General features: G+C 36.7%; 1 protein-coding gene and 1 long non-coding RNA gene across 3 annotated transcripts in view; one reads left to right on the top strand and one right to left on the bottom strand.

Moving 5' to 3' along the window:
- Positions 1 to 26159, top strand: part of LOC126482367 (protein GDAP2 homolog) — a 991597-nt gene that overhangs the window by 772969 nt on the left and 192469 nt on the right. For both annotated transcript variants that reach the window (XM_050106457.1, XM_050106456.1), the window contains 3 exons: positions 12255 to 12387; positions 19136 to 19245; positions 25636 to 25875. In XM_050106457.1, the coding sequence (XP_049962414.1) occupies positions 12255 to 12387; positions 19136 to 19245; positions 25636 to 25875 (483 nt within the window). The remainder of the gene's footprint in view (positions 1 to 12254; positions 12388 to 19135; positions 19246 to 25635; positions 25876 to 26159) is intronic.
- Positions 505 to 18510, bottom strand: LOC126482368 (uncharacterized). The gene is made up of 3 exons (XR_007587637.1): positions 18379 to 18510; positions 12138 to 12320; positions 505 to 1539 (listed from the first exon to the last, which is right to left on the bottom strand). It is a non-coding gene; the product is annotated as an uncharacterized LOC126482368 (long non-coding RNA).

The raw sequence follows: 26159 nt of genomic DNA, 5'->3' as shown, positions 1-26159 counted from the left end.
GAATTTCTTGATGTAAATGCAAAACAGTATAAAAACATGTAGGCAATGTGATACTTCCCTCATTAATAATTGGCAATCTTAAGGCAACTTTGGGAAACAGGAATAAAAAATTAATTAAAAAAACATCATTTTTGTTGCATGTAACAACTTTCTGTCAACAGAAACCTAAAATGTGTACATAGAAATCTGCTTCTTTTTTCCTGGTCTTTGTCCCATAGCATCATGGGGTAAAGATGTTAATTACTGGATTCGGCAATTTTAGTGACAGAGGGTGGCCACATGCCCTTTCTGTCTCCATCCCTTTCCCCCTGGGAAGGAATTTGTGTACCCCAACTGTCTGCATCTAGCATTATCCCATCTGAAACTGTGTTTTTTTTTTTACTGTTTGTGAATCATGTAACTGAGTTGGAACATAAAAAATAAATCTCTCAAAATTATTGTATTTATACACCAACAATCTCAGTTTAGTTACTTCATAAAATAAATTTATTTTAAAAACACAGAGTACAGATGCACATATGAACATAACTTAATGTTAATTTATGGTCTTTCATTAAGTCACCTCTCAGTGACAGTGAATTTTTCATCTCACAATGAAAGTTTGTAAGACTCAATTAAGGTACTGGACAAACATCACAAATTTGTGGGGTAGCTTCATTATTGTAAGACTGCAGCTAATGAATGACAGTTTTATCTTACAGTAATATTGGTTGCTCCTGTGGCTAGACAGTTTTGTTCTGTCACAAGTAACACCCTGTTCAGATTATTAATTCATTGTTCATGTACTTGTTGACTGACCATTAGTGCATCTCAAGCAAAGTTTCATTAAAACTTCCAATCTCAAATATTGTGGAGTCTGGGCATATAATTTCAGTTAGTCATCGTTACTTGTACTGTACAAATTGTAGATTAAATAATTATATTGCACTCTTTAAAAATATCAAAATATTGTAAACATATAGGGATAGCCATAAAGACTTGCAACATTTTAAATAAGGAATGATATTATTCCGTTGGATGTGCAAAGTATGATTTTCTAATCACTTCTTTTTCTGCATCTTCTTTACGGTATTGATATATCTGAGTGCACAAAATTTGTCAAAGAAATATTATTATGGATTTGAGACCTATAGTTCGGTTAATTTTACTACTGTGATGGATATGATTTCTGCTGATCTTATGACAGTAAAGATTAATGTACACTTTAATGAAAGCACCTGCTTTTCCAATCACTGCATCAGGAATAATCAAAACAATAAATGCTGTGGGTCTTCTAGCATTCACATCTGTTTATTCCTATCTGGACAAAATGAAAGAAGTGGAAAAGTTCAAGGGAAAAAAAATGGAAGGGAAAACTGTGCTCTACTTCATGCTAAATGTTGGTGTTTTGGTAAATGTAAGGACTCAGAAATGGCTTGGAAATTCTGTTTGTCTCCAGTTTTCGATGTATCTCACATTTTCCATTTTTCTTCTTTCCTTCGTCGCTATTAAATCATATCTTCAGCTCTTGATTTTCTTGTAACAGATGCACCACTCATCCTGAAACAGAATCTATAGTTACCATACAATGAGGTGCTCTTTTTGTGTTTTGAACATTTGTATTGTTTATTATTTTATTTGTGTTTTAAAGTAGCTTTTGGATAATTAGAAATATAAATTATGTTTAATTAAAAATCAAATAATTGGAATTATACCACTGTAGCACAATAATTACTATGTCTTCATCCATTAAAATTACAAAAAGAACTGGTCAGGTGCAAGTAGGATTCATGCACTGATTCATTCATTCTGAGTATCAAGAATCTTTTTACTGACTGTCAGTGTTGATACAGGCAAGATATTGGTCCCAGTGGTTCCAAGATTTTCAAGAATGTTTTAATTTCAATGATATAAATGTGACATAAAGTAATGCAGGGGACAGGCAACCATTATTATAATAAACAGCAGTTCGCATTCAGGCTGAGTGGGCCACAATGGTAAGAGTCAGACATCAGGCAAGGAATGACTTTATTGCTCATACTGTATGATGCATTTCACAATTTATCCATCATCAGATCTCCAGGAGCATTTACTACATGTAGATATGGTGTTTCTAGTCTTATGTGAAAAGAACACTATTCACAGACTAGTCTGTGACTTGTACCATTCCGGCCTAGTTAGCCTGAATACAGAACTACTGATTGTTTTAATATCAAGTTTGATGTCGGGTAACAAATGACAAAATAAGTATTTTTTCATTTGATGTAATTACAAATTAACAATTTTTGGATTTTTTCCTTTACTTGTACTGTGAAACATTGCTTCTTGCATAATTTCATGATTCTAGGTCAATGGGAAGTACCCTATAGGTTTTGATGAGTGAGTTTTCAAATACCAAAATGTGTGATGTAAAGAACCATACCTTTTGATTGCATGACTTAAAAGCTAATGTTTATTATACTACCAAGGAACATAGGCCATATTATGCCACATAAATTTCAACTTGATATGTCTACCTATTCGTAAGAACAGTCTAATAACAAATGACAAAAAAAAAAAAAAAATCCCTATGATGTAATTACAGATTTACAGTTTTGAAGTTTTTTCCTATGACTGTAGTGTGAACCTTTCTTTTTGCCAATTTTCATGGTTCCAGGCCAACCGGAAATAGCCTATAGTTTCTGAAGAGTGAGTTTGTCATTATTAAAATATGTGATGTAAATAGACATATCTTTTGATTACTATGATTTAAAAGCTTGAATGTTTTACACTGCCAAGGGAGCATAAAACTCACTGTATAACATAAATTTCAACTAGATATGTATACCTGTTTGTTAGAAAAAGAGTTTTTAACAGGTGGACAGACAGGTAGACGGATGGACAACAAAGTGATCCTATAAGGATTATGTTTATACTGAGTGAGGTATGGATATGTTTATACTGAGTGAGGTACGGAACCCTAAAAATGAATAAAATATACCACTGTTGAAGTGACTGAAAAAACTTGAAAAATAAACTATTTTCTGAACATCTTATGAAGGTAGGCAACTCCTACCAAAATTTAAAAAGACTATTTCTTACAGGGTAGGCCATCACAGTTTAATGCTTTTATAATAGAGAGCCCATACCATGAAAGAACAAGAGACAGCTCTCCAGACCAGTGTGACATGGAATAAAATGTGACTAGACCATCATCCACTTGAGAATAAGCAACAGTCATTGGAATGTCACCACATAAACTCAACATCAAATATGTAATTAGAAACTTAAATGCCATGCTGAAGAGTGTCTGTACCAATTTCCTGGGACATGAATAATCACTGATTTCTTTGTAGACATGTTACAAAAACTACACCATTCTGTTTAAAACAAAATTAACCAGAGTAATCATTGAGCATTTTTACTACATAATGATACTCAACTGCACTTTGTGAATGGGGCACAAGTTTGTTTCCAGTCCCTCAGATGGGAACATTTGGACTATCCAATATACACTGTTCTTTTACAGATGAAAATAAGCATCCAAGAAACATATTCTTTGTTTTGAATCCTCTGCTTTCTGAGATCTTGACCACATTCTGTAATAATGTTCTGCATCTGTGTTTATATGAAAGCATTGTTTTATATACCTCTTCATTTAAGAAAACCATTGCACCACAATGTCTTCATTTATTTATTGTATTAAGTTTGTCTGTGCAATTCTGCCTTTTATGTCCTCCTAGCTTCATCTTTCATGTGTTATTTTACTTCTGAGGTAGGAGACTTCCTTCACTTCATCTTTTTCTTGTTTCTCAATGTTGATGTTAACTTTGTTGCTAATCTCTTTCCTGCCATTTCTCATTACTTTCATTTATTTTCAGTTTCGTCTCATTCCATAGCATTTGCTCATTAGACTGCTCATTCCATTCAACAGTTCCTATAATTATTGTTAGCAAATCTTATAATTTGTATCCTTTAATCCTAAGTTTTAATCCCACTCCTGAAACTTTCTTTTTTTCTGTCATTGCTTCTGTGATGAATAGGCTGAACTGTAGGAGCAAAGGACTACACCTGATTTGAGCACTTCATTCTTGGTCATCCATTCTTACTTTTACCTCTTTATTCTTGTACATTTTGTTTATTACCCATCTTTCCCTTTATGTTCCACCTATTTTCCTGATATTCCTCATGTCTCAGTTTTTCTTAAATCTTGCTTCCAGTGTCAAGTACAGTGCCAGAACTGATTCTCTTGTGCCTTTACCTTCCCTAGAGCCAACGATCATCTATTAGATGCTCAGCTTGGTTTTGCATCCTTCTGTATATTGTTCTTGTCAGCAACTTGAGAGCTTGAGGTGTTAAGCTGGTTGTGCAATAGTTCACTCATTCATCTGCCTTTTCTGTCTTAAGGATTGTGTGGATGATATTTTTATGAGAATTTTAAGATATTTTTAAAACTTAAAAAAATATATAAATTATTTTAATTGTATTGCAATAACACATTTCTTGACAATTGGTTATTAGTTTCTGTTGCTAAACAACCATCTTCAGGTCTGGAATTGTAGTAAGAAACAGAAAATTGTCTTCAGGTTAAAATGACTTTCATAACTTTCAAGAACATAAATCATTTCAAAGTAATGACTGTTAAGTAGCAAAACTGTACCATTCATACCAGAGACTGTCTCTCCATACACTATATGCCAGAATGTCATAGATAATGTATCTTGGAACTGTGTAGATAAATGGAAAATACCTGTCAAGTCAGTGTGAATAATTATAAACTTTTACAACACATGTTATTTAAATAGGTGTTGGAATGCAAATAGACTCACTGAAAACATGATACACTCCCTAATGAGCCAAGTTTTCAATACACTGGTGGTTGTACCAAGAAAGTTACAGAGTACAGTTCTGAACCTATAGAGGCAAACAAAATTTTTTCTTTTGTTAAAGGTAAGTCACTAGTCCAGCTTATAATGTAAATAAATTTTAAAGCAGAAGAACTGAATAATTTAAAATATAAGAAAAAAATACCATGCTTATTAAGAAATGCACACGAGTACAAAGTTGACATATTCTCATTACGAATTGCAACTCATCAATGATAAAAATATAAAATATAAAAAAATGTAAAAGTTGGTCAAAGCATGTTTGTCACTATATGAATCCGTCAGATCACTGACCACTCTGTGTGCTTGCGAGTGCCAACTACAAATAGTCAGCAAAAAATTAACAGCGGCCGGAAGCTGTGTGTGAACTCTGGTCCATCAGTACTCCTGTAGCCTGCATCAAGTTTGGATGTCCCTCTCGGCTGATGATGTGATTTTAGTTGGCTGAGTGCTGGGTCCTGAGCTTTACTGAGAGCAAACCCAGTGTCTGTGTTGAACAGCCTGTCAGCAACTCATATTTCAGTAGCCTCCTTCAGAGTACAGTTCCAAAACAATGAGATCTGTTTTAGCACTTCCATTACTTCATACTTAATGGAGTCCCCTGTACTCATACAGCATTCTGCAACTGCAGATTTTGTTGGTTGCTTGTCCATCCATCACTGCGTGTGGCCGTCAGTGGAGGAAGGGGTGGAGGGAGTTAAAGATTAAAAAGGAGGCTGCATTAGCAAAGACTTTCATTCTACTAGTATCACCTGAAATGATGGAAAAGTACACTGTAGAATATTGTGTTACAAAAATGGCTGCGCCTGGCTGGACACCTTACAACATTACAAACAGATGGCACTCTAGATTGCTGTTTATGCAGGCATAGAGTCCCCAGTATGAGTGGTGTGTTTTTGCCACTTAACACTCATTATTTTGAAATAATTTATGTTATTGAAGACTGTAAAACTGATTTTAACCTTAAGTCAATTTTCTGTTTCTTGTTATTTTTAAGATACAAAGATGGTTGTTTAAAACTGGAGCTAGTAATCAGTTTAAAGTAATGTGTTATTGCAATCAAGATAATGAAATGAGTTTATAAAAACATGATTTTTTAAGTTTCAGAAATACATCTGAGCTCTTATCTCCTTCACCTGATGATGTCAGGTTCTTACTAACTCATGGTGTTTCTCCAGACTCAGAGATTTTATGAATCAACTTAAATAGGCAGTTGGTTGACACTTCCACTAATGATTTTAGAAATTTCAAAAGAATGTTATCTATGCCTTATTTGATCCCAAGTCTTCCAGAGCTCTCCTAAACGCTAACACTAATACTGGATCTCATATGTCTTCCATACTAAGCCCATTTCTTCATCAGACACTTAATATTAACTTCTTTGCTTTTCATTTCACAATACATTGGTATGACTTTTCAATATACTGTATCAGTCCTTCAAAACACCACTTCTTGTACAACTGCTTCACTTGTGCCCTGCATTTTCTGTTCATTTCATTTGTAAATGACTTATATTGCTGTACTCATGGTTTTTCGGGAACACTTTTGTATTTACTTTTTTTCAATGATTACTTGCCTAGTTCTTCTGTTATCCAAGATTTCTTTGCAGTTACCTTCCTTGTATCTATATTTGTCTGTCCAGATTCTGTGTTTGTCTTTTTTAGAAATGTCATTTGCTCTTCAATTGAACTACCTATTGTGGTATTGATTATCACCATATCTACAGCCTTAGAGATCTTCAAATGCACCTTATCATTTCTCAGTATTTCAGTGTCTCAATTTTGTGCACATTGATCCTTATGGATGATTCTTTTAAATTTCAGTATGACTTCATCATAACTAAATTGTGATCTGAGACTTCATCATAACTAAATTGTGATCTTAGACTATCTGCTCCTGCGTATACCTTACCCCCCAGTGTCTGATTACAGATCCTCCATTTGACCATAATGTAATCCATCTAGGATGTTTCCATGTCTGCAAGTCTTTCCCAGGTATACTTCCTTCTCTTGTAATTTTTCAACAGCATATTTGCAAATAGTAGCTGCAATTCACTGCAGAACTCAGTGGTCTTTCTCTTCCCCCTTTTGTACTACAGAGCCCATATTCTCCCATAACTCTGCCTTCTATTCCTTCCCCTACTATGGTGCTCAAGTCACCCATGATCAATTGATTTTCATCTCCCTTTACATACTAAATTTCATCAACCTGAAATCCCTCCCCCCCTCCTCACTCTCTCTCTCTCTCTCTCTCTCTCTCTCTATCTATCTATCTATCTATCTATGTATATATCTGTTCATCTTCTGCTTGTGATGTCTGGACATTATTATGTGTTATGTCCACAATTCACCTTTTTGATGGTTGTAACTCTGCTGGAGACACTTAATGCAGTGTCTGAATGTCTGTGGAGGAATGGCAGCCCGTTATCCGCCAAAAGCCAAAACCAGAGAAAGTAGCGATGTTGGATGTTCGGGTCTTGAGCAAGGTCGACGTTCTAACTCATTCCAAAGGTGTTGCATTGAGCTCTGGACATGCTAGTCCATTTCAGGAGCATTATTGTCCACAAACTACTGCCTCACAGATGCTGTATTATGATAGGATGCATTATCATGCCGATACAATCAGTCATGATCGCTGAACTTTTCCTCTACTGTACACAGTAAACAGTGCTGGCATTTCCCTAAGTGCAATAATGGGACATCATCTTAATCATGAGAAACACCGCCATACTGTAACAGCACCTCCCCCATGCTTCATGTTTGGTACTGTACATGATGGTAGGTAGAATTCTTGAGACACTCACCAAACCCAAACCCTTCCATCAGATTGCCACTCATCTGCAGTCATCTGCTGTCCAGTGGCATTGCCCTAGTGCTCTTTACACCACCTCAAGCATCGCTTAACATTGGCTTTAGAAATGTGTGGCATATGAGGGAGGGGCTGCTTGACCATTGTACCTCATTCTTTTCACCTCCCTGTGCACTGTCATTGTGCTTGCTGAACAGTGGGTAGCACTTTGGAACTCATGAGTGATCCCTTTCACTTGTTTCATGCAATTTTCACAAACGCATTTCACAATGCTGAGTGGTGCCTGTCTGCCAGTAAATGAGGCCTACCTGGTCACGGTTTAGCTGAGGTTGTTCCTTCACATTTCCATGTCATAATCAAACCACTAAGAGAGAACTTGGGCCACTTTAGAGTAGAGAAAATGTGCCTGACGGTTTTGTTACTCAGGTGACACCAGTGATTAGTTCATGTCTGAAGTCACTGAGCCCTCTTGAGAAACCCATTCTGCTGTTATTGCTTCTCTGCTGACAATACAGTACTTCCCACATCAGTTTATACTAGTGGGTCTGCCTCTTGTGACATCTAGTGGTCAATTCTGCATTACATAGGAGTGTCTGGATAGACGGAGCCTTTATGTTTCTCTTTTTCAGATTTTCTAGCTCCCCTACCACATTCACATTTCTTACATTCCACACTTCTACTCATAGAATGTACTTCATTGAGTCATAGTGACACTTTTCAATTACAAGCTACATATCCTGTGGATACACCTTGCATGTCTTTAATGCAGTGACATCTATCGCCTTTTGTATCCTCATACTGCTGGTCATTACTCATTTTTCTGCCTTTTATGGGCAGAGTAAGATGGTGCTCCAAAATGCTGTTCAATCCTGTGTCATCTTTGACATGGCTATTGGCAGGATGAGGGTGATTCCTAATATTTGAAGCCTTTGAAACCATTATTGAAATTTTTTGCTCAAAATTTAAGCAGTAGCTGGGATCAAACCTGGGGCCAAGGACATTTTTTTTTATTACTACTTACAAGGGAACCTCCCCATCGCACCCCCCTCAGATTTAGTTATAAGTTGGCACAGTGGATAGGCCTTGAAAAACTGAACACAGATAAATCGAGAAAACAGGAAGAAGTTGTGTGGAACCATGAAAAAAATTAGTAAAATATACAAACTGAGTAGTCCATGTGCAAGATAATCAAGGAGAACGTGAGCTCAGGAGTGCCGTGGTCCCGTGGTTAGCATGAGTAGCTACCGACTGAGAGATCTTGGGATCAAGTCTTCCCTCGACTAAAAATTTTACTTTCTTTATTTTCGCAAAGTTATGATCTGTCCGTTCGTTCATTGACGTCTCTGTTCACTGCAATAAGTTTGTGTCTGTGTTTTGCGACCGCACCGCAAAACCGCGTGATTAGTAGACGAAAGCATGTGGCTCTCCAATGGGAACCGAAAACATTTGATCGATTCCTCCACGGGAAAACACGTCTGATATATTCTATATGACACTGGTGACGGCATGTGCGTCACATGACAGGAATATATTGTCGACCCACCTAACTTGTACACTTGGCAAATGGGTAAAAAAATTCTTCTGCCTTGCCCGATTTAGGTTTTCTTGTGGATTTGATAATCACTCCAAAAAAAGTGATGAAAACATAAGAGTTTGTCACATAAACTGAAAATAAAAAATTAAACTTTTCACTCGAGGAAAGACTTGAACCTAGGACCTCTCGTTCCGTAGCTGCTCTCGCTAACCACGGGACCAGGGCGCTGCTTGACTCCCAGTGCCTTGATGTTGCATATTTTAGCATGGACTACTCAGTTTGTATATTTTATTAATTTTTTTCATAGTTCCACATAACTTCTTCTTGTTTTCTCGATTGATCTGTGTTCAGTTTTTCGAGGCCTATCCACTGTGCCAACTTATAACTAAACCTGATGGGGGTGTGATGGGGAGGTTCCCTTGTTAGACCACTGTGGTTATAGAAGTATACATTGAAATAAAAGGAATTAAGATGTAAATACTGTTCTTGACACTGATTTAAAATATTTCTGTAATGTCGGTTGAATACTTTTTCCTTTTTACAACAACAGTGGAAGCACACTGAACAAAAATTAAGTTGCTGCCCCTTCTCCACCCTCTTCCCCCTGCCCCCCCCCCCCTCCCCTCCCGCAAAAAAAATCAGACACCAATTTCATGTCATTCCATGTTGATAATGTCCTTCATTTAATGATGAAGATGATCAAAAATATTCTTCAGGTATGCTCGTATCCACCTGAAACCACTCATGATAATTAGACTCCATAAGATTATCAAATTGTGGGTACATTGACCACCACATTTCATTCACTGTTCCAAATGTTGCAGAAATTTTCAGTAGGATTAAGATCAGATATTTTAATCAGCCAGTCAAGGTGCAATAAGTGTGCCTAAGGGTTTGTCAAACCAGGAGCATACACTTGCAGCCCCGTGAAGATGGCTTTTGTCATCTTAGAAGATGGGAGTGTCCACAGCATGAAAGTGTAAAAGAATGCTTGGTCACCGAGAATATTGAAAGAAACATCCTGGTTCATATTAATAATAATAATAATGAGTAAGTGCAAATCATAGTACAAAAAACAACCCCTAAGATATAACAGGAACATACCTGGTCTGAACCAACCAACCATCCACACACACACACACACACACACACACACACACACATACTGCAGTTTAAATGTACCATTGGGCAATCAGTGTACATGATGCTTTGGATCATTTGGAAAGAGACAAAACTGAACCCGTCAGTCCACAGTACATGCCTTCAGTCAGCTACTGCCCAAGCTGTGTATTTCTTGGCCCACTGAAGATGTGCTACTTTACAATGAGGTCACAAAAGTCATGGAATAGTGATAAGCACACATACAGATGATGCTAGTATCATGTACACAAGGTGCAAAATGGCAGTGCATTTGCAGAACTGTCATTTGTACTGAGATGATTCATGTGAATAGATTTCTGAAGTGGTTATGGCTGCAAGACAGGAATAAACAGACTTCGAACACAGGACAATAGTTAGATCTAGGCACAAGGGTTATTACACTTTGAAAATCATTAGAGAATTCAATATTCCAAGATCTGAAGTGTCAAGAGTGCACTGAGAATACCAAATTGCAGGCATTACTTCTCACCATAGACAGTGCAGTGACTGATGGCCTTAAGTTACCAGGCAAGTGCAGTGCGGTTATGTAGAGTTATCAGAGTAACAGACAAGCAATATTAAATGAAATAACTGCAGAAATTGATGTGGAACATACAACAATGAATGTATCCATTAGGACAGTATGGCGAAATCAATTGTTAAGGGCTATGGCAGCAGACGACCGACACAAGTGCCTTTGCTAACAGCAAGACGTTACTTGCCACAGCTCTGCTGGGCTTGTGACCATGTCGGTTGGACCCTATATGACTGTAAAACCATACCCTGGTCAGATGAGTACTGATTTCAGTTGGTAAGAGATGATGGTAGAGTTCGAGTGTGGCACAGACTGCATGAAGTCATGGACCCAAGTTGTCAACAAAGCACTGTGCAAGCTGGTGGTGTCTCCGTAATGGTGTGTGCTGTGTTCACATGGAATGTACTGTGTTCTCTGGTACAACTGAACCAATTATTGACTGGAAATGGTCATGTTTGGCTGCTTGGAGATCATTTGCAGCCATTCACAGGCTTCATGTTTCTAAACAATAATGGAATTTTTATGGATTACAATGTGCTATGTCACTGGGTAACCAGTGTTTGACAACTGATTTTAAGAACATTCTGGACAGTTCAAGCAAATGATTTGGCTGCCCTGACTGCCCGACATGAGTCCTATCGAACATTTATGGGACATAATTTAGGGGTCAGTTCATGCACAAAATCTTACACTGGCAACACTTTCACAATTATGGATGGCTATAGAGGCAGCATGGCTCAGTATTTCTGCAGGGGACTTCCAACAACTTGTTGAGTCCATGCTACATTGAGGTGTTGCAGTATGCTGGGCAAAAGAAGATCCAGCATGATATTTGGAGGTATCCCATGACTTTTATCACCTCAGTGCATGTGCCACTGTGAGAAATGGTCTTTTGAGAGATAATCAGCTCCAAATGTCAGTTGCATGCATTTCCCTTTGCAGCATTCACTCGAAAGTAGGAATTTCAGTAGGTTTCAAAACCAGTGTTGCTGACAAGGTTTGACTTTCACTTGTCTCATGTCAGTTAGGATCCTTTTACAACCATCACCATGTTACATGACTACAAATGTTAAACTAATTCTTGTAGACAAGTTAGACAGTCAATATTAACTTACTAACAAATGGAAGAAGTCATTATGCATAACTATAAATATTTTTTTTAATTATTTGCTTTTAAGTTTAATTACTTCATTAAATTTTGCTGTCTCAGTGTGTGTTTTTTTTTTTTTTACATAATCAAGCAAAACAGTTACTTATCTCATTCTGATAGCCATACCTGTAAGCATATCTGTTGAGACATTGTTTCACTTTATACTTGTTATACTGTAACAGTTCCAGGATGCTTAACTCAGTTTCGAAATTTTTGATTACTTTAAGGTCTGCTTTCTTCTAGAATGCCGCACAGGAGAAGTACGTGTAACTCAGGGATACAATCTTCCAGCACGATTTATCATCCATACTGTTGGTCCAAAATACAATGTTAAATATCAGACTGCAGCAGAAAATACATTGCATAGTTGTTATCGGTAAGTATGAATTGCCAGAAATGGTTATTCATTACATGAATTATGTCTTCTGTACTAAAGCACCTAATGTAGTTCCAGTTAAATACAATGGAAAGCTATAAATATGTGTTTCAAAATAGTACTTTGCCGCAGTGAGGGAATGTTAGGAGTGGTAAATGCTGTTGGTGAGAGGAGGATTCATGGGTTGGGTGGCACTTAAAAAATATTCCAGCCATGAAATAAGATATAAAACTGTGTGAATATTGCAATTAATTTTACTCCATTAAAAAATCTTTATCTACTCCTGCCTAATAACATGTAATAATTCAAAAATCACTTTTTATAATACCATTCCTAAGGTAAGAGTGGTGAACTAGACCCAGCTGGAAAGCTTTAGTTGTAATATAGGCATGCTTGTCGTTTTTAACTTTTGCCCACATTATTATTGATCAATTCCAGGTGATTCTCTAGATATGTTCCAGATATATATCTTATTTATTTTTTGAGCTGCAGACAGGTACAATGAAAAAGACTGTTAAAGTAATTAAGCTTTCACCCAGGCACACACACACACACACACACACACACACACACACACACACACACACACACACATGTCCACTGTCTTTGGGTCCTAGGGCCCCGACTGCCAATAAAAATGCAGTTGGGACTCAGTGTCTGGCTACAGTGGCAATTTGTATGCAAGAGTTTTGCTCGTATGAATGTGTATATTTTCTGTTATGGAAGAAGGACGTTGTCCAAAAGCTTAATTATTTTAGCAGTCTTTTTCATTGTGCCTTCTGTGACTCAATGCCTCCTCTATATGGTGAGAAACAATTTATCCTTTGCATACTGTTGTTATTCCATCTTAAACTTTCCATTGTTTTATTTATTTACTATCCCATTAACACCTTTCAAGCTTCATAAAGCTTTGTCCACAGTTACATAGCTGTGATATGCTTCACCTGTTTAAATGCATTTTGTATTGGTCCACACATGATTTTATAATGACATATTTATACAGGCAAAGCCGCTTTCCAATTAAACAATTGGCACATAAGCTAGATTTAATTGTACTGTTCATAATGGCTATGCATTCCCTCTTACGGATAATAACAAGGACAGAAACTGAATGTTTACAATTAAATTGATAGATTACCTACATTCATACTTGCAAATTCATCAACAGTGTAGAAAGCTTTTCCTTTCAATCAGGATTCTATTGCTTGGATTTTGTTAGCATACATTGGAAAATCCAGGATGGAATGTAGTGGAGTTGCAGATAAACACAGCAAAAAGAGTCACAAAATGAGCTTTTGGTCAACAATGCCTTTGTCAAAAATAGACAACACAAGTGTGCATGCACGCACACGCGTGCGCCCACACACACACACACACACACACACACACACACACACACACACACACACACACACACACACACACACACACACACGTGACCACAGTCTATGACAGCTGAAGCCAGACCACGAGCAGCACCATATGATGGGAGAGGCAACTGGGTGGAGGCAAGGAGGGGGCTGGGGTGGGTAGGGGGAGGGATACCAGGAGAACACAGCACTGTGCTGAATTCTATGTGGGCATGACACACAACAAACTGTCTGTCCACATGAATAGCCACTGATAAATTGTGGCCAATTGGACCACCCTGTTGTTGTGCACACCGCCCAACACGACATTCTTCATTTCAGTGACTGCTCACAACCTGTGTCATGTGGATCCTTCCCACTAACGCTAGCTTTTCTGAATTGTGCAGGTGGGAACTCTCCCTGCAATATATCCATTCTTTTTCCTTCTCTCTTTTTTCCACTACCCCACCCTCCTCCCCCCACCCCTCTCTCTTCCACCCTCCGTCTACCCTCTCAACTGCAAACTGCACCTAACTGCTCCGTCCTCTCTCCACCACAGCCCTGCATACTCCCACTAGCAGCGCTTTACCATCCCCAACCTTTACCCTGATATCGCTCCCCCCCTCCCCGCCCCCGACTCCCCCTTACCCCACCCAGTTGCCTCCCACATCATGCGCTGCTGATCATAGTCTGGCTTCAGTTGCTAGAGACTGCAGTCATATGTGTGTCAGGTGCGTTTGCATGCACATGCGTGTGTGTGTGTGTGTGTGTGTGTGTGTGTGTGTATTTTTGACATTCTTTTTGTTGTGCCTATCTGCAACTCAGCATCTCTGCTATATGAAGAGTAGCAACTACCCTTTTCATAATATTGTTATATTTAGTTATACTATTCATAATTGCTATGTCCTCCCTCTTAAGAACAACAGGGACAGAAGTTGATTGTTTGTGATTAAATTAATAGATTACTTACATTCATATTTGCAAATTCGTCAAGAGTGTGGAAAGATTTTCCTTTCAGCCAGGATTGTATTGCCTTTCTGATCTCACTAAATTTCAACTGTCTCATTTCACTTGGTAATTTTTTAGTAAAAGATTTTCCTTTGTGCAGAAAGGCTTATCATATTACAGCTATAACAAAGTCAATCTGCTGTTTGTAAGCCACTTCTGTGTTGACAAAATAACAAAATATATCAATTTGTATAACTGTTCTCTCCTTTTAATCCCCAGTTAACATTCTATAGAGTAACAGAAATGAGGGCATGAGGAAACTTTTTCAAATATCATACTACTTATATGGTGAACATAGTGACACTCATTGCTAAAGGTTTTGTAAATGGTCTGTTAAATTACCGAAAGTGTCTTAAATTGTAGCCTCTCACACAAATGAACTTTTATGTATTATTTTCCATTTATTTGATGTTATCATTCACCATTTCTATAGCATATAACCATTATGCTTGTTTCATGGTGGTTGTTATTAGTTCAGAATGGAGTTACATACTCTGACATAAAAGTATTCAACAAGCTCTTGTCTAATAGAAATCACTGTTAAACCCTATCAATTCAATTGACAGTTAAAAACATATCTCATTGACTACCCTTCCAATATATTATTTGTTCAAATACAAGTATTGAAAATTTTATCTTCCTGCTAACAACAATATAAGAAATGGGTAGATTGGTGTTCACCATAAAGATGACTCACTGAGTTGCAGACAGGCTTTATGGCTGACTGTAACTCAACATGTCACCTTCATGGTGAGTAGCAATCTGTCTTCTTCCTGAGATTGTTGATATTTCAATCTGGAGTTCCATTGTTTTATGTTCCTGCTAGCTCGTGGTGAGAAGATATGGATTCCAGTTATTTCAACTGGTTCTGAGAGAAGTACTGTCATTTTATCTCTGTCAGTATGTATAAACATGCAAAACCTGCTCTCTGCTAGTTCAGCCAAGCTACCCTTCCCAGCCCTACTCTGTTGCACTACAATAAACCTAAAACTCAATGATGTATTAAGTTTGTAAAATCTCTTAAATATACTAACTTCAGACACTAGAGTAACAGACACTTGTTCCACTAGAATAGCTTATACTATAATCAACAAAGATGTCGTAGATGAAGTAAGTTACAGTAGCTTAAATTTTTATTATTCTGATCACTTTTGTCATTTAATATAAAAAAAATTCAGCTGTGCCAAAAAAAAACTATTCTGCAGAAAGGAATCTGAATAGATCAAATATTAATAACTTCAAATACAAAATAGCAGAGGATTCTGTGCACCACGTGAAAGGGTTTGACATCAAATTGAATGAGTTCTATTCAAACCTAGTGAGACATTTACAACTATTGCTGTTCTGTCAGTAACCCAGAAGGTAATTTGCCCAAAAGGAAGTCATCATATACTGCAACTCAACCAAATCTGATCAGGCTCAGGCAGAGTATATACTGATCTTTCAAAATTGAAATTGATTACCTAAGGAAGCAAGTTAACAGCAAAACAATAGAGCTGTCTAATAATATAAATAAATCATCCTAGGACCTAACTGACAAATACCATAAAGCTCCCAAGAAGATAAATACAGAACCAGTCAGCATAAGACGTGATGGTAACACCGTGAAAGACTCAAATATTGCACGTAACATTTTCCATAACTCTTTCACTTCTGATGACCACCCAACCCATATTATAGATGTACATGTTGAGACCCTTACCTCACTCAGTGTATTGTTTCGGAATTTATGAAAATAAATGAACAGGAAGTATGCAAGGTAATACAAATGTTAAAGGGAAAATTTTCATCTCGGTGGGATAGCACAACTAGTGCAATTACTAAGATAAGCTTAAAAGTAATCTCCAGACCTTTTATCTATCTGATTAGTTATAACAATGGACAAAACATGCATCCAACAGTTCTAAAAATTGGTGTTGTGAAATCTGCTTATAAAAACAGAAATAAGGAAGATTTCTCCAACTATAGACCAACAGCATTAATTCCCACATTTAGTAGGGTATTCCAAAATGTCCTATCCCATCTAAGTACCTTCTTCACAAACCACAAACTGCAAATACACAGTTCTGCCATGAAGTATATTGTCTGTTGGACAAGCGGATGCCAACTACAGGCATCTTTTTAGACATGACAAAAGCTTTTGACACAGTAAAACGTAGGTTAGTTCTAAAAAAAAACGAAGTCTTATTGTATCAGAGGGTCATCCAGGCATCTTGTAGCCATTTGCCTGTTGAATCATAATCTATGCACTACAAAGATGTATGAATTAGTTGTTAAAATGATAAACTTTTGTTTCACCAGTGAAACAATCATACAAGGTTTACCTCCCTTTCTCTTCCTCACATACTGTATTTTAACAACATTGCACATCCCATTAACTCCCATATAATAAGCTATGTGGATGACTCCTCAATCATATTCTGTCATAGAGAATGTAAAGGACTAGAATCCTTTACTACTAGTGGTGTAACAGAAGTGACGAAAAACTTCAGTGATCGACGCATCAAGGTGAATGTCACCAAATCTCAATTAGTGGCATTTAAATAATGGACAGTTCTCACCATACCAATGTAGATTATGTATTTAATACCTTGGGAAACAGAAAATGACAGCTGCAAATCTCTGGGCATGTATGTTCATGAGAATTTGCAATGGACAAACCTCATTACTTTTGTATGTGAAAATTCATTAGTGGCTCATATCTCCATAGCCAGATCACTAAGATAGCTTCTAGCCAAACATTAAAAATATTTTACTATAGAATGATTTAATTTACCCCTTTCTACATTATGGGATTGAATGACAAGGGTGTGCAACTGACATCCACTTAAAAATAATATTGGTGTTATTGAAAAGACCAATAAGACCTATGCATGGGATAAGTCATGATGGAGAATCAGATTGTGACATGTTTGTGCAGCATAAATACCTAACAATATATTCTTTATGCATATTTCAATTAGTCACCTTTTTTTATGAAACAACTATGTTTTCTAGTGCAGTGATGTACATGATCACAATTCCAGAACAAAATTTAATGTAACTACGTACTTCCAAAAAAGACCAACATTAAAATTAATGTATTAAAGCCTATACATCAATGGTTTGATTTGGTTTAACTAACCACCAAACTCTTGAATAATGTGTAAAGGGCACGATTTTAATGCAGAATCTTTTCTGACAGAAAAATGTTTACATTCATTCAATTAATTTTAAGACACTGCTTATGATTTGAACCAGTATTGTATCAGCTGTAAAGCAATAAATGTTCAATAAAAATAAGATAATACAGTTGTAGTATGTAACATATTTTCTAAGTGTAATTATTATCACATTTTCATTATCATCATATTATTATTTCTAATTTTTGCGAAAGCTATAATTGTGATGGCTTCAAGCAAATAAAATTTAAATAAGTAAATAAATACTCAGCACCATCATGCAACCCCCACCTGCCTTCATTCCCCGTCCCCTCTCTCCAACACCCACAACCTTCAGTTTTAACAGTGCAAAGCTTGTCATCTCTATGTATATGCTGTTTATAACACAGTTAAGTGATTACTCATCAGTTCAACAAAATCTACTTCAGGAGGAAGACTACTGTGAGAAGATAAACATTTGTCATATGTCTTACTCAGTTGATGCAGTTCTCTGCCCAGTCCATTACTGCTTCTTGGTGTTCTGTGCAGTATGTTTGTGCAAAGTCACATGCCATATAACAGAACTCTGTATCTGGTGGTGCAGGTGACCTTTTGCAGAATTCCTAGCCAACCATGCAGCTATAACTTGGTTATGGCTACTTTGTAATTGTGGGGCTTTCTTCTTCTTAGTGTCTGTTGCTGTTACCTAATCATAGTTGGAGTGTGCTGTACATGTTCTAGTTCTATCTTAGGCTTCTCTTCCTTCAGTTTCTTAGATAACTTGACATTTCAGTTTTCCTGCATGTAAATGAAGTTATCATGAAAGGTATTCTTTCTGTTAATCTTTCTGTTGACAACCATTTACCAGTCCCTCTACTCATAAGTGCGTGTCCTTACCCTTAGTGGTTCTTTCCTTCCTCCAGTTACATACAGAGTTTCTTAATTTTCTCTTCCTACTTCTGTGTCAATCTAGTTCTGTGATATATTTTACAAATGTGAGTTCTCTTGTCTTTTTACTATCCATTATAGTCATCACTGGTGATATAATATTCTATAAGAAAACTGCAAGGACAATAATTAGTTGACTGGGCCAGCTGAACAATGTATTGGTGTACTAGAACTACTGTTGACATTGTCAGAAAATTAGTGTGTTCTGATTTTTTGTAATTCTGTGTGCCACAATTTTCATAAAAAGTCATGCAGTTTTGATAAGCTAATAACCACCTTACATGATTATTGTTTCTTTTTCAGAAATATTTTACAAAAGGCTTGTGAGCTGAATATTTCTTCACTTGCTCTATGTGTAGTGAACTCTGTTAGAAGAAACTACCCACCTGATGAAGGAGCTCATATAGCAATACGTAAGTCTTTTAAAAATATGAAACACATTATTTTACTTTTTTGTTCTGATAATTACATCTTCAAATGCATATTCTGTAAATACCACAACAAAGTACACCCTTCAGTGTTCTCAAACCTGTTAAAAACATATGTAGGACCATACATCTAATACATTAACTATTATTAGACTACCTTCTTTTTCACTACAGGTTGGTCTGTCTAATCCCAGGATCTTGGAGACCTGCCCTTCTTTTTATGTTTCCTCAACACACTCTTCTGACCTCACCAGTGAAGGAACTATTAGTTTCAAAAGCTTGGTGGTCTCTCTCTCTCTCTCTCTCTCTCTCTCTCTCTCTCTCTCTCTGTGTGTGTGTGTGTGTGTGTGTGTGTGTGTGTGTGTGTGTGTGTGTTGGAAGTGCTTCACATTTCATCTCCTGTAGATAAATACTGATCAGCAATACATTAACTATCAGTAATGATTAACATAACTGTCATGTATGCACCTTGAATAATACCCTTCTAAAGTGGGCATTTATGATTATGTGCAATAGAAAATGTTCTAGAAAAAAAGAATGCTTTTCTAATAGCACTTCCAAATTGCTGTTTATACAGTATAATAATTTGTAATTCCCTACATGCAAAATGAAATTAAAGGTTCTTTTGAATAATCATTTGGAAACCTATAATACTAGATATATTCTGGTCAAAAGAAATATTGGGCATTTGCAACTGCTGACTCGAGAGATTCCAACAGTTTGCAGAACACATACCTGATACATTAAACCTTCAGTTTGTATTTTAATGTGTATGACATCTTTTTTTTTTTCACCTAATGTCCCCTGCTCAAGACACTTCCATGTACTTTGCTGTCTCTGACAGAATTAAAGTGTCATCAACAACCCAGAAAGTTTTTATTTGTCCTCTCTTACATGTTCCAAATTTCTCCTTGCATTCCTTCACAGCTTGCTCAATGTACAAATTGAATTACAGTGGGGATAGGCTACAACACTGTTTCACGCTCTTCTCATCCACTGCTTCTCTTGTGTGCCCTTTGACTCTTATCTGACTTCTATGCAAGTTGTAAATAACATTCGCTCCCTGTACTTTACCCATGCTACCTTCAGAAATTTAAAGAATGTATTCCAGTCAAACTTGTCTAAAGCTTTCACTAAATCTCTAAATGCTATATATAAATGTAGGTTTGCCTTTCTTTAACCTATCTGCTAAGGTAAGTCTTAGGGTCAGTACTGCCTGGTTTGTTCCAATATTTTCTCTGAAATCTTCTCTGTAATCTTCCCCGAGGTCAGCTTCTGCCAGACAGAAAACCTGTGAATAATTTGTGTTAGTATTATGCAACCCTGACTTATTAAACTGATAGTTCATTAATATTCACAACTGTCAGTACCTCCTTTCTTTGGAGCTTAAATTATTACATTATTCTTGAAGTCCGAGGGTATTTTCCTGTCTCATATATCTTGCACAGCATGTTAGCCTCCCCCCCCCCCCCACACACACACACTCACACTCACTGGAAGCGAGCCTGACGACTGTGCATCAGGAGGTGGCCTGATGATGATACCTGTTACTGAAACATGTAGCCAGTAGGCAAAAAAAAAAAAAAAAAAAAAAAAAAAAAAAATGCAACTACCGGGTAAAGCAAATATTTTTTTTCTTTTTGTAACTTGTTTTGGATTGCTTTTCATCTCCTCCCACCCCTCCCCTTCATCATATGTTTCAGTTGAATATGTCATTGCAGATACTCTAAAGAACAGTAATATGGAGGTCAGCCAGAAAGTATGTTCTAGAAACATAAAAAAGAAAAAACACTCATAGCAGTAACAATGAAATTTATTGTACACTTCATCTGACATACTGTATTTTCCATACTATAAGATGCACTTTTTTGTTCAAAAAATTGTCTTCAAACTGAGGTGCATCTTATACTCGAAATTAATATAAAAATGTCCAGTGTTTGATTTAAAGTCCCTGCCAGTCTTAAAAATGGCTGCAGGAAACCTTTCTCTATCTGGTAATATTGGATTCAACTGGCAGCAGCAGTGGACCAATGTGATAAACATGAGTGTGTGGATTTACAAGCTTGCTAGTACCTAACACTGATTCCCTCCCGCCCCACCATCACAAACCCAGAACACATATGATGCATTAGTGCAGTATGTGGTGCCAGTGAACTAGAATTGAAAGTGATATGTGTTAATGGTAACAGTAAATTTTTTTGTTAGTAGCTAGTTTCATAAAGGAAGAAAATATGATGTGGGCTATAAATTGAAACTAATAACATACACAGAAATATACAGAAACAGAACAGCTGGGCAGCATTTCAGCCTTCCACAAGCAGAAAAAATTATTTGCAATTGGTGGGCTAGTAAAGAAGAACTGAAAAAAATGAGGAAGACTAAATGTGCAAATAGAGTACTGAATACAAAATGGCCAAAACTAGAAGCTGACACACTGACATGGATTCGAGGACACCATCAATATGGCATTGGAATTAATACAAAGATGATTCAAATCTAATCTAGTGCTACAGTGGAACACATCAGACTTTAAGGGTGGAGTTGGTTGGTGCTGCAGGTTTATGTAATGTCATGGGCTTATCATTTGAATCAAAACCAAAATATCTCAGAAAGTACCATAAGAGTTCAAAGAGAAAATATTATCTTTCCATTACTTTAATATTCAGCATTGAAAGTAAACCAGTGTAGAATTAAGCAAACAGCAAATATGGATGAAACTCCTTTGACATTGGATGTGGTGAGTAACAAAACTGATGCCATGAAAGGTACTAAAACTGTATCTATAAAAACAAGTGGACATTAAAAAATGCATTACACTGCTGTCCTTTCGTGTTGTGCTGATGATACTAAACTTAATCCAGTGATCATTTTGAAGCACAAAACAATGTCAAAACCTTCTGAAATACCACCAGTTGGTTTTGTTCATGTACATCAGAATGGTTGGATGGATGAGGCTGTTATGAAATTATGGATTAACAGTGTGTGGGAGGGAAGGAAAGATGCTTTATTGAAGAAGAGTTTTCTTCTTGTACTAGATCAGTTTAGTAGTCATCTGAAAAATTCTGTGAAACAGAAATTGAGACATGGAAATGCAGAACTTGCTGTCATTCTGGGATAACTTACTTCTCAACTGCAACCTCTTGATGCCATGATAAATAAACCTTTTAAAATGTACGTGAGAGAGGAATGGAACAAGTGGATGATGGATGAAACCTGACATAAATTCAAGCTGAAGGGGGCTCTAAAATGACCTATAACCAAACAAGTGTGTCAGTGGATAAACCAGTCGTGGTCTAGAGTGAGAGAAGACATTATTGTTAAATCTTACAGAAAGTGCGGCATCACTAACACTCTCGATGCCAATGAAGACTATCTTATATGTGAAGAGGACAATGATGATAGTAAAGAGGAAGAGGAAGAAGAAGAAAGTTTAGATGACTATTTTAATGGATTTTAAAGGTCATTTCAGTTTTATAAACCAATTTCTTTTACTGTGGCTTTGCAGTCTGGTAGTGAAAATGTTACTTTTTATAAAAAAAAAGTCGTAAAAATTAAGAGGGGTCTCATAGTCAGTGGCATCTTATAGTCCACAAAATACGGTAACTGTACCACTGGGCAATGAAAATGATAGTGTTTGCTGACTCACTTACCATGCCAACACTGATAGAGAGAAAGGGAGGAGGAGGACAGGGGTGGGGTGGGAGAGGGCTGCAATTACAATTAGTTTCAAAGTATTAATGAGAGTGGGAAAATATTAGCATAGTGTAATATGTCCAAAAGTCTAAGAACAAACATGTAATATACCAATAATGCTTCTTGTTGAGTACTTTACACAGATATAAATTTTGTAGTAAATCTTGAGTCTTTAAATAAAGATTTCACCTGCTGTATGTGAAGATTCTGTGACCACATTATTGAAATTTTCCTCTAATTGGCTGGACGTGACAGTACCAGTGTCCTGTCAGTTTTTATGTCACTACTTTTAAGTCCAACTTTTGTTACATTCTTACCAACTTTTTGATGTATTAGAACATCATGATTCCAATACTCCTTCCAAAAAAATTAAAAGTGTGTATATATTTTGGCCTAGTCTTCTACAGTTACTTTTCTATGCATCATTGTGTCATATGCATAAAAATGTTTAACAAAAGATTCTCAGATGTTTCTTGCTGATATATTTTGTGGTGGATAGATAATTTATACTGGGAAACCCATTTTCTTCTGTAATCTGTCTACAGTCTACAAAGGCTTGGGCTTATTTGTCTTAATGATATCTAACAGTTCTTACTTTGTCTTTTCTTCTGTCACTGAGGTATTACTTTCCTCCAGCACAACAATGTATTTTAAATTTGGGAATCATGATTTGGAGCATTATTTTCTTGAACTATATGATATGGAATGTTGTCAAGTACAACAGTGCATCTCTATGGGTGGCTTGAGTACGACATTCTTGCACTCACTTAATGTAATTTGTACTGTTCATTTCATAAGTTTTTTTAACAGAGTGATGAGGCCCTTCCATTTGTCTTCTGGACAAGTTTCCCCTTCTCGGATTGTATAACTAGTAGTGATTCCTTTAGAGATGTGTCCTTTCTACTTACATAACAAAAAACAATTAGTAGACACTCTGTAGCACATAAGAACAATAGATACTTTTCTGAAATATAGACTGTACCCACCACTCATGGAAGAGCACACGATTTCTCCATTCCTTAGCACTTGACAGCTTGTGTGGCTAGTGTCAGTATTTCATGCCAACAAAGATATTTCAGTTGGGTGAAAAAATAAAATCAAAAATAAAAATAAAATCCGTCATGCAGGGAACACACAGAGATTCAGAAAAAAGTTAAAATCTCTGATAGCCACATTATGGCAAAAGGAATGGTAAGGAAAACATTATAATTGTTTCCAGAATGAATTTTTAACTTTTCAGCAGAATGTGCACTGATTTTAAACTTTCTGGCAGATTAAAACTTTGTCCCAGACTGGGACTTGAATGTGGAACCTTTACCTTTCACAAGCAAGTGCTATACAGGCTGAGCTATCCAGGAATGACTCATGGCCTGCCCTCACAGCTTTACTTCCACCAATTCATATTTTTTCTCTTACCTTCCAAACTTCAACCATTGTGTAGCTCATAGCAGTTGTAAATAACAAAACAAATACTGTAGTGAAACATAGCATAGTTTTTATTTTATATAGTTCCATAAATGTTACAGATTCAGAAATGAATGTTTGCTGTCATGTGTTGTCATTTAGAAAAGAAATCACCGTCTGAGTCTTACATATATCAATGATTATGGCCCTGACTGTCCTTATGGCTGTATCTCCCCTGCCGCCATTCTCCCACCCTCAATCTCCATCCTAACCTTCCTTCTCTTCAACCAACTGAACTAGAGTTCTCCAATTATCACTGTCTATGAGACATTTAACACTGACATTCTTATATGCTCATAAGGAGTCTTAGCACCTTAAAAAAGGAAACCACAGTTTTATGTAGATTTATGGACGTATCTAAAACACATTTATCTTTTGTTTACAAAAATTTCAGAGACAGTTTATTTCTGCTTTTGAAAAGTCTGTACCCTTGAATACAGTCTTTTCTTTTATTATGTTTTTCCTGAGGTCAAAAGGGAACCTTGTGTGTATTATTTCCAGGCAACCTTTGACATTACTTGCTTACTGTGGATATTAATATTTTTATGTTTCTTGCAGCTGTTTTATTTGTTTTGAAAATTTTGGAACATAGTTTTAATTTATGAGAAGGAGAATTGCTGCTCACTGCTACTCACACACTGCTTTCAGTTGCCTGAGACTGCAGTTATGTGTTGGAATATAGTTTGTTACGCATGTTACTTTATTTGCATTTTTTTCTTGATGACATGACAAACTCATCATTTGATACTGCAGGTGCACATAATCTATGCATAAATTACCATATCAGATATGTTTGACATCTGCTGCCTTAGCTTTAATTACTGCCCAGTTCAGTCTCTCTGGAAGCTGTTTGCTTAAAATAGCATTCACATTGACTGGAAAGGGCATAGTAATGAATTTCCCTGTTCATAAGTTGGCATTAAAACTCAATGGAACATCCACACAGAGAGATTAGACAACACACAGTGCTTTAGAAAAATTTGTTTGGTATATTACTTTTTATATGTAATCACATACTAGACTTTTCTTCATGTAAGTGAGGTTATCGATGTTCATTAAACAAATCAGCAAGAAGCATGAAGTATGTACTGAGAGAATGAAGAGTATTCTTCACTCTCTGTATACATACTATTCACTTGACTTAGTTGGAATAATACCTTTCTCTTAAAATAATGCTACTGTCTCACACTTGATCTCAAGACGTTTCTTGTCTTACAGGTACAGTGCGCCGCTTCTTAGAAAAACACCACAGCTCTCTGGAAACTGTAATTTTTGCTGTGGAGAACACAGACCTCGGAATTTATGAGGTTCTGCTGCCTCTCTACTTCCCACGATCCCTCCAAGAAGAGGAGAATGCTTTATGGCAACTGCCATCTGATGTTGGTGGATTGTATGGAGAACCTGTATATCCAGACAGGCAGATACGCATCATTGACAATCCACAACATTCACTGGATCGTAAGTAGTTTCCAAAAATGTAACCTAGTCTCTGTTTAACATACATCTACATCTACATCTACATCTATACTCCGCGAGCCACCTTACGGTGTGTGGCGGAGGGTACTTATTGTACCACTATCTGATCCCCCTTCCCTGTTCCATTCACGAATTGTGCGTGGGAAGAACGACTGCTTGTAAGTCTCCGTATTTGCTCTAATTTCTCGGATCTTTTCGTTGTGATCATTACGCGAGATATATGTGGGCGGTAGTAATATGTTGCCCATCTCTTCCCGGAATGTGCT

This window comes from Schistocerca serialis, chromosome 5 (assembly GCF_023864345.2).
Source record: "Schistocerca serialis cubense isolate TAMUIC-IGC-003099 chromosome 5, iqSchSeri2.2, whole genome shotgun sequence".
Taxonomy (NCBI): Eukaryota; Metazoa; Arthropoda; class Insecta; order Orthoptera; family Acrididae; genus Schistocerca; species Schistocerca serialis.
The sequence above is the reverse complement of the archived record's forward strand: the minus strand, read 5'-3'. Positions and strand labels throughout refer to the sequence as shown.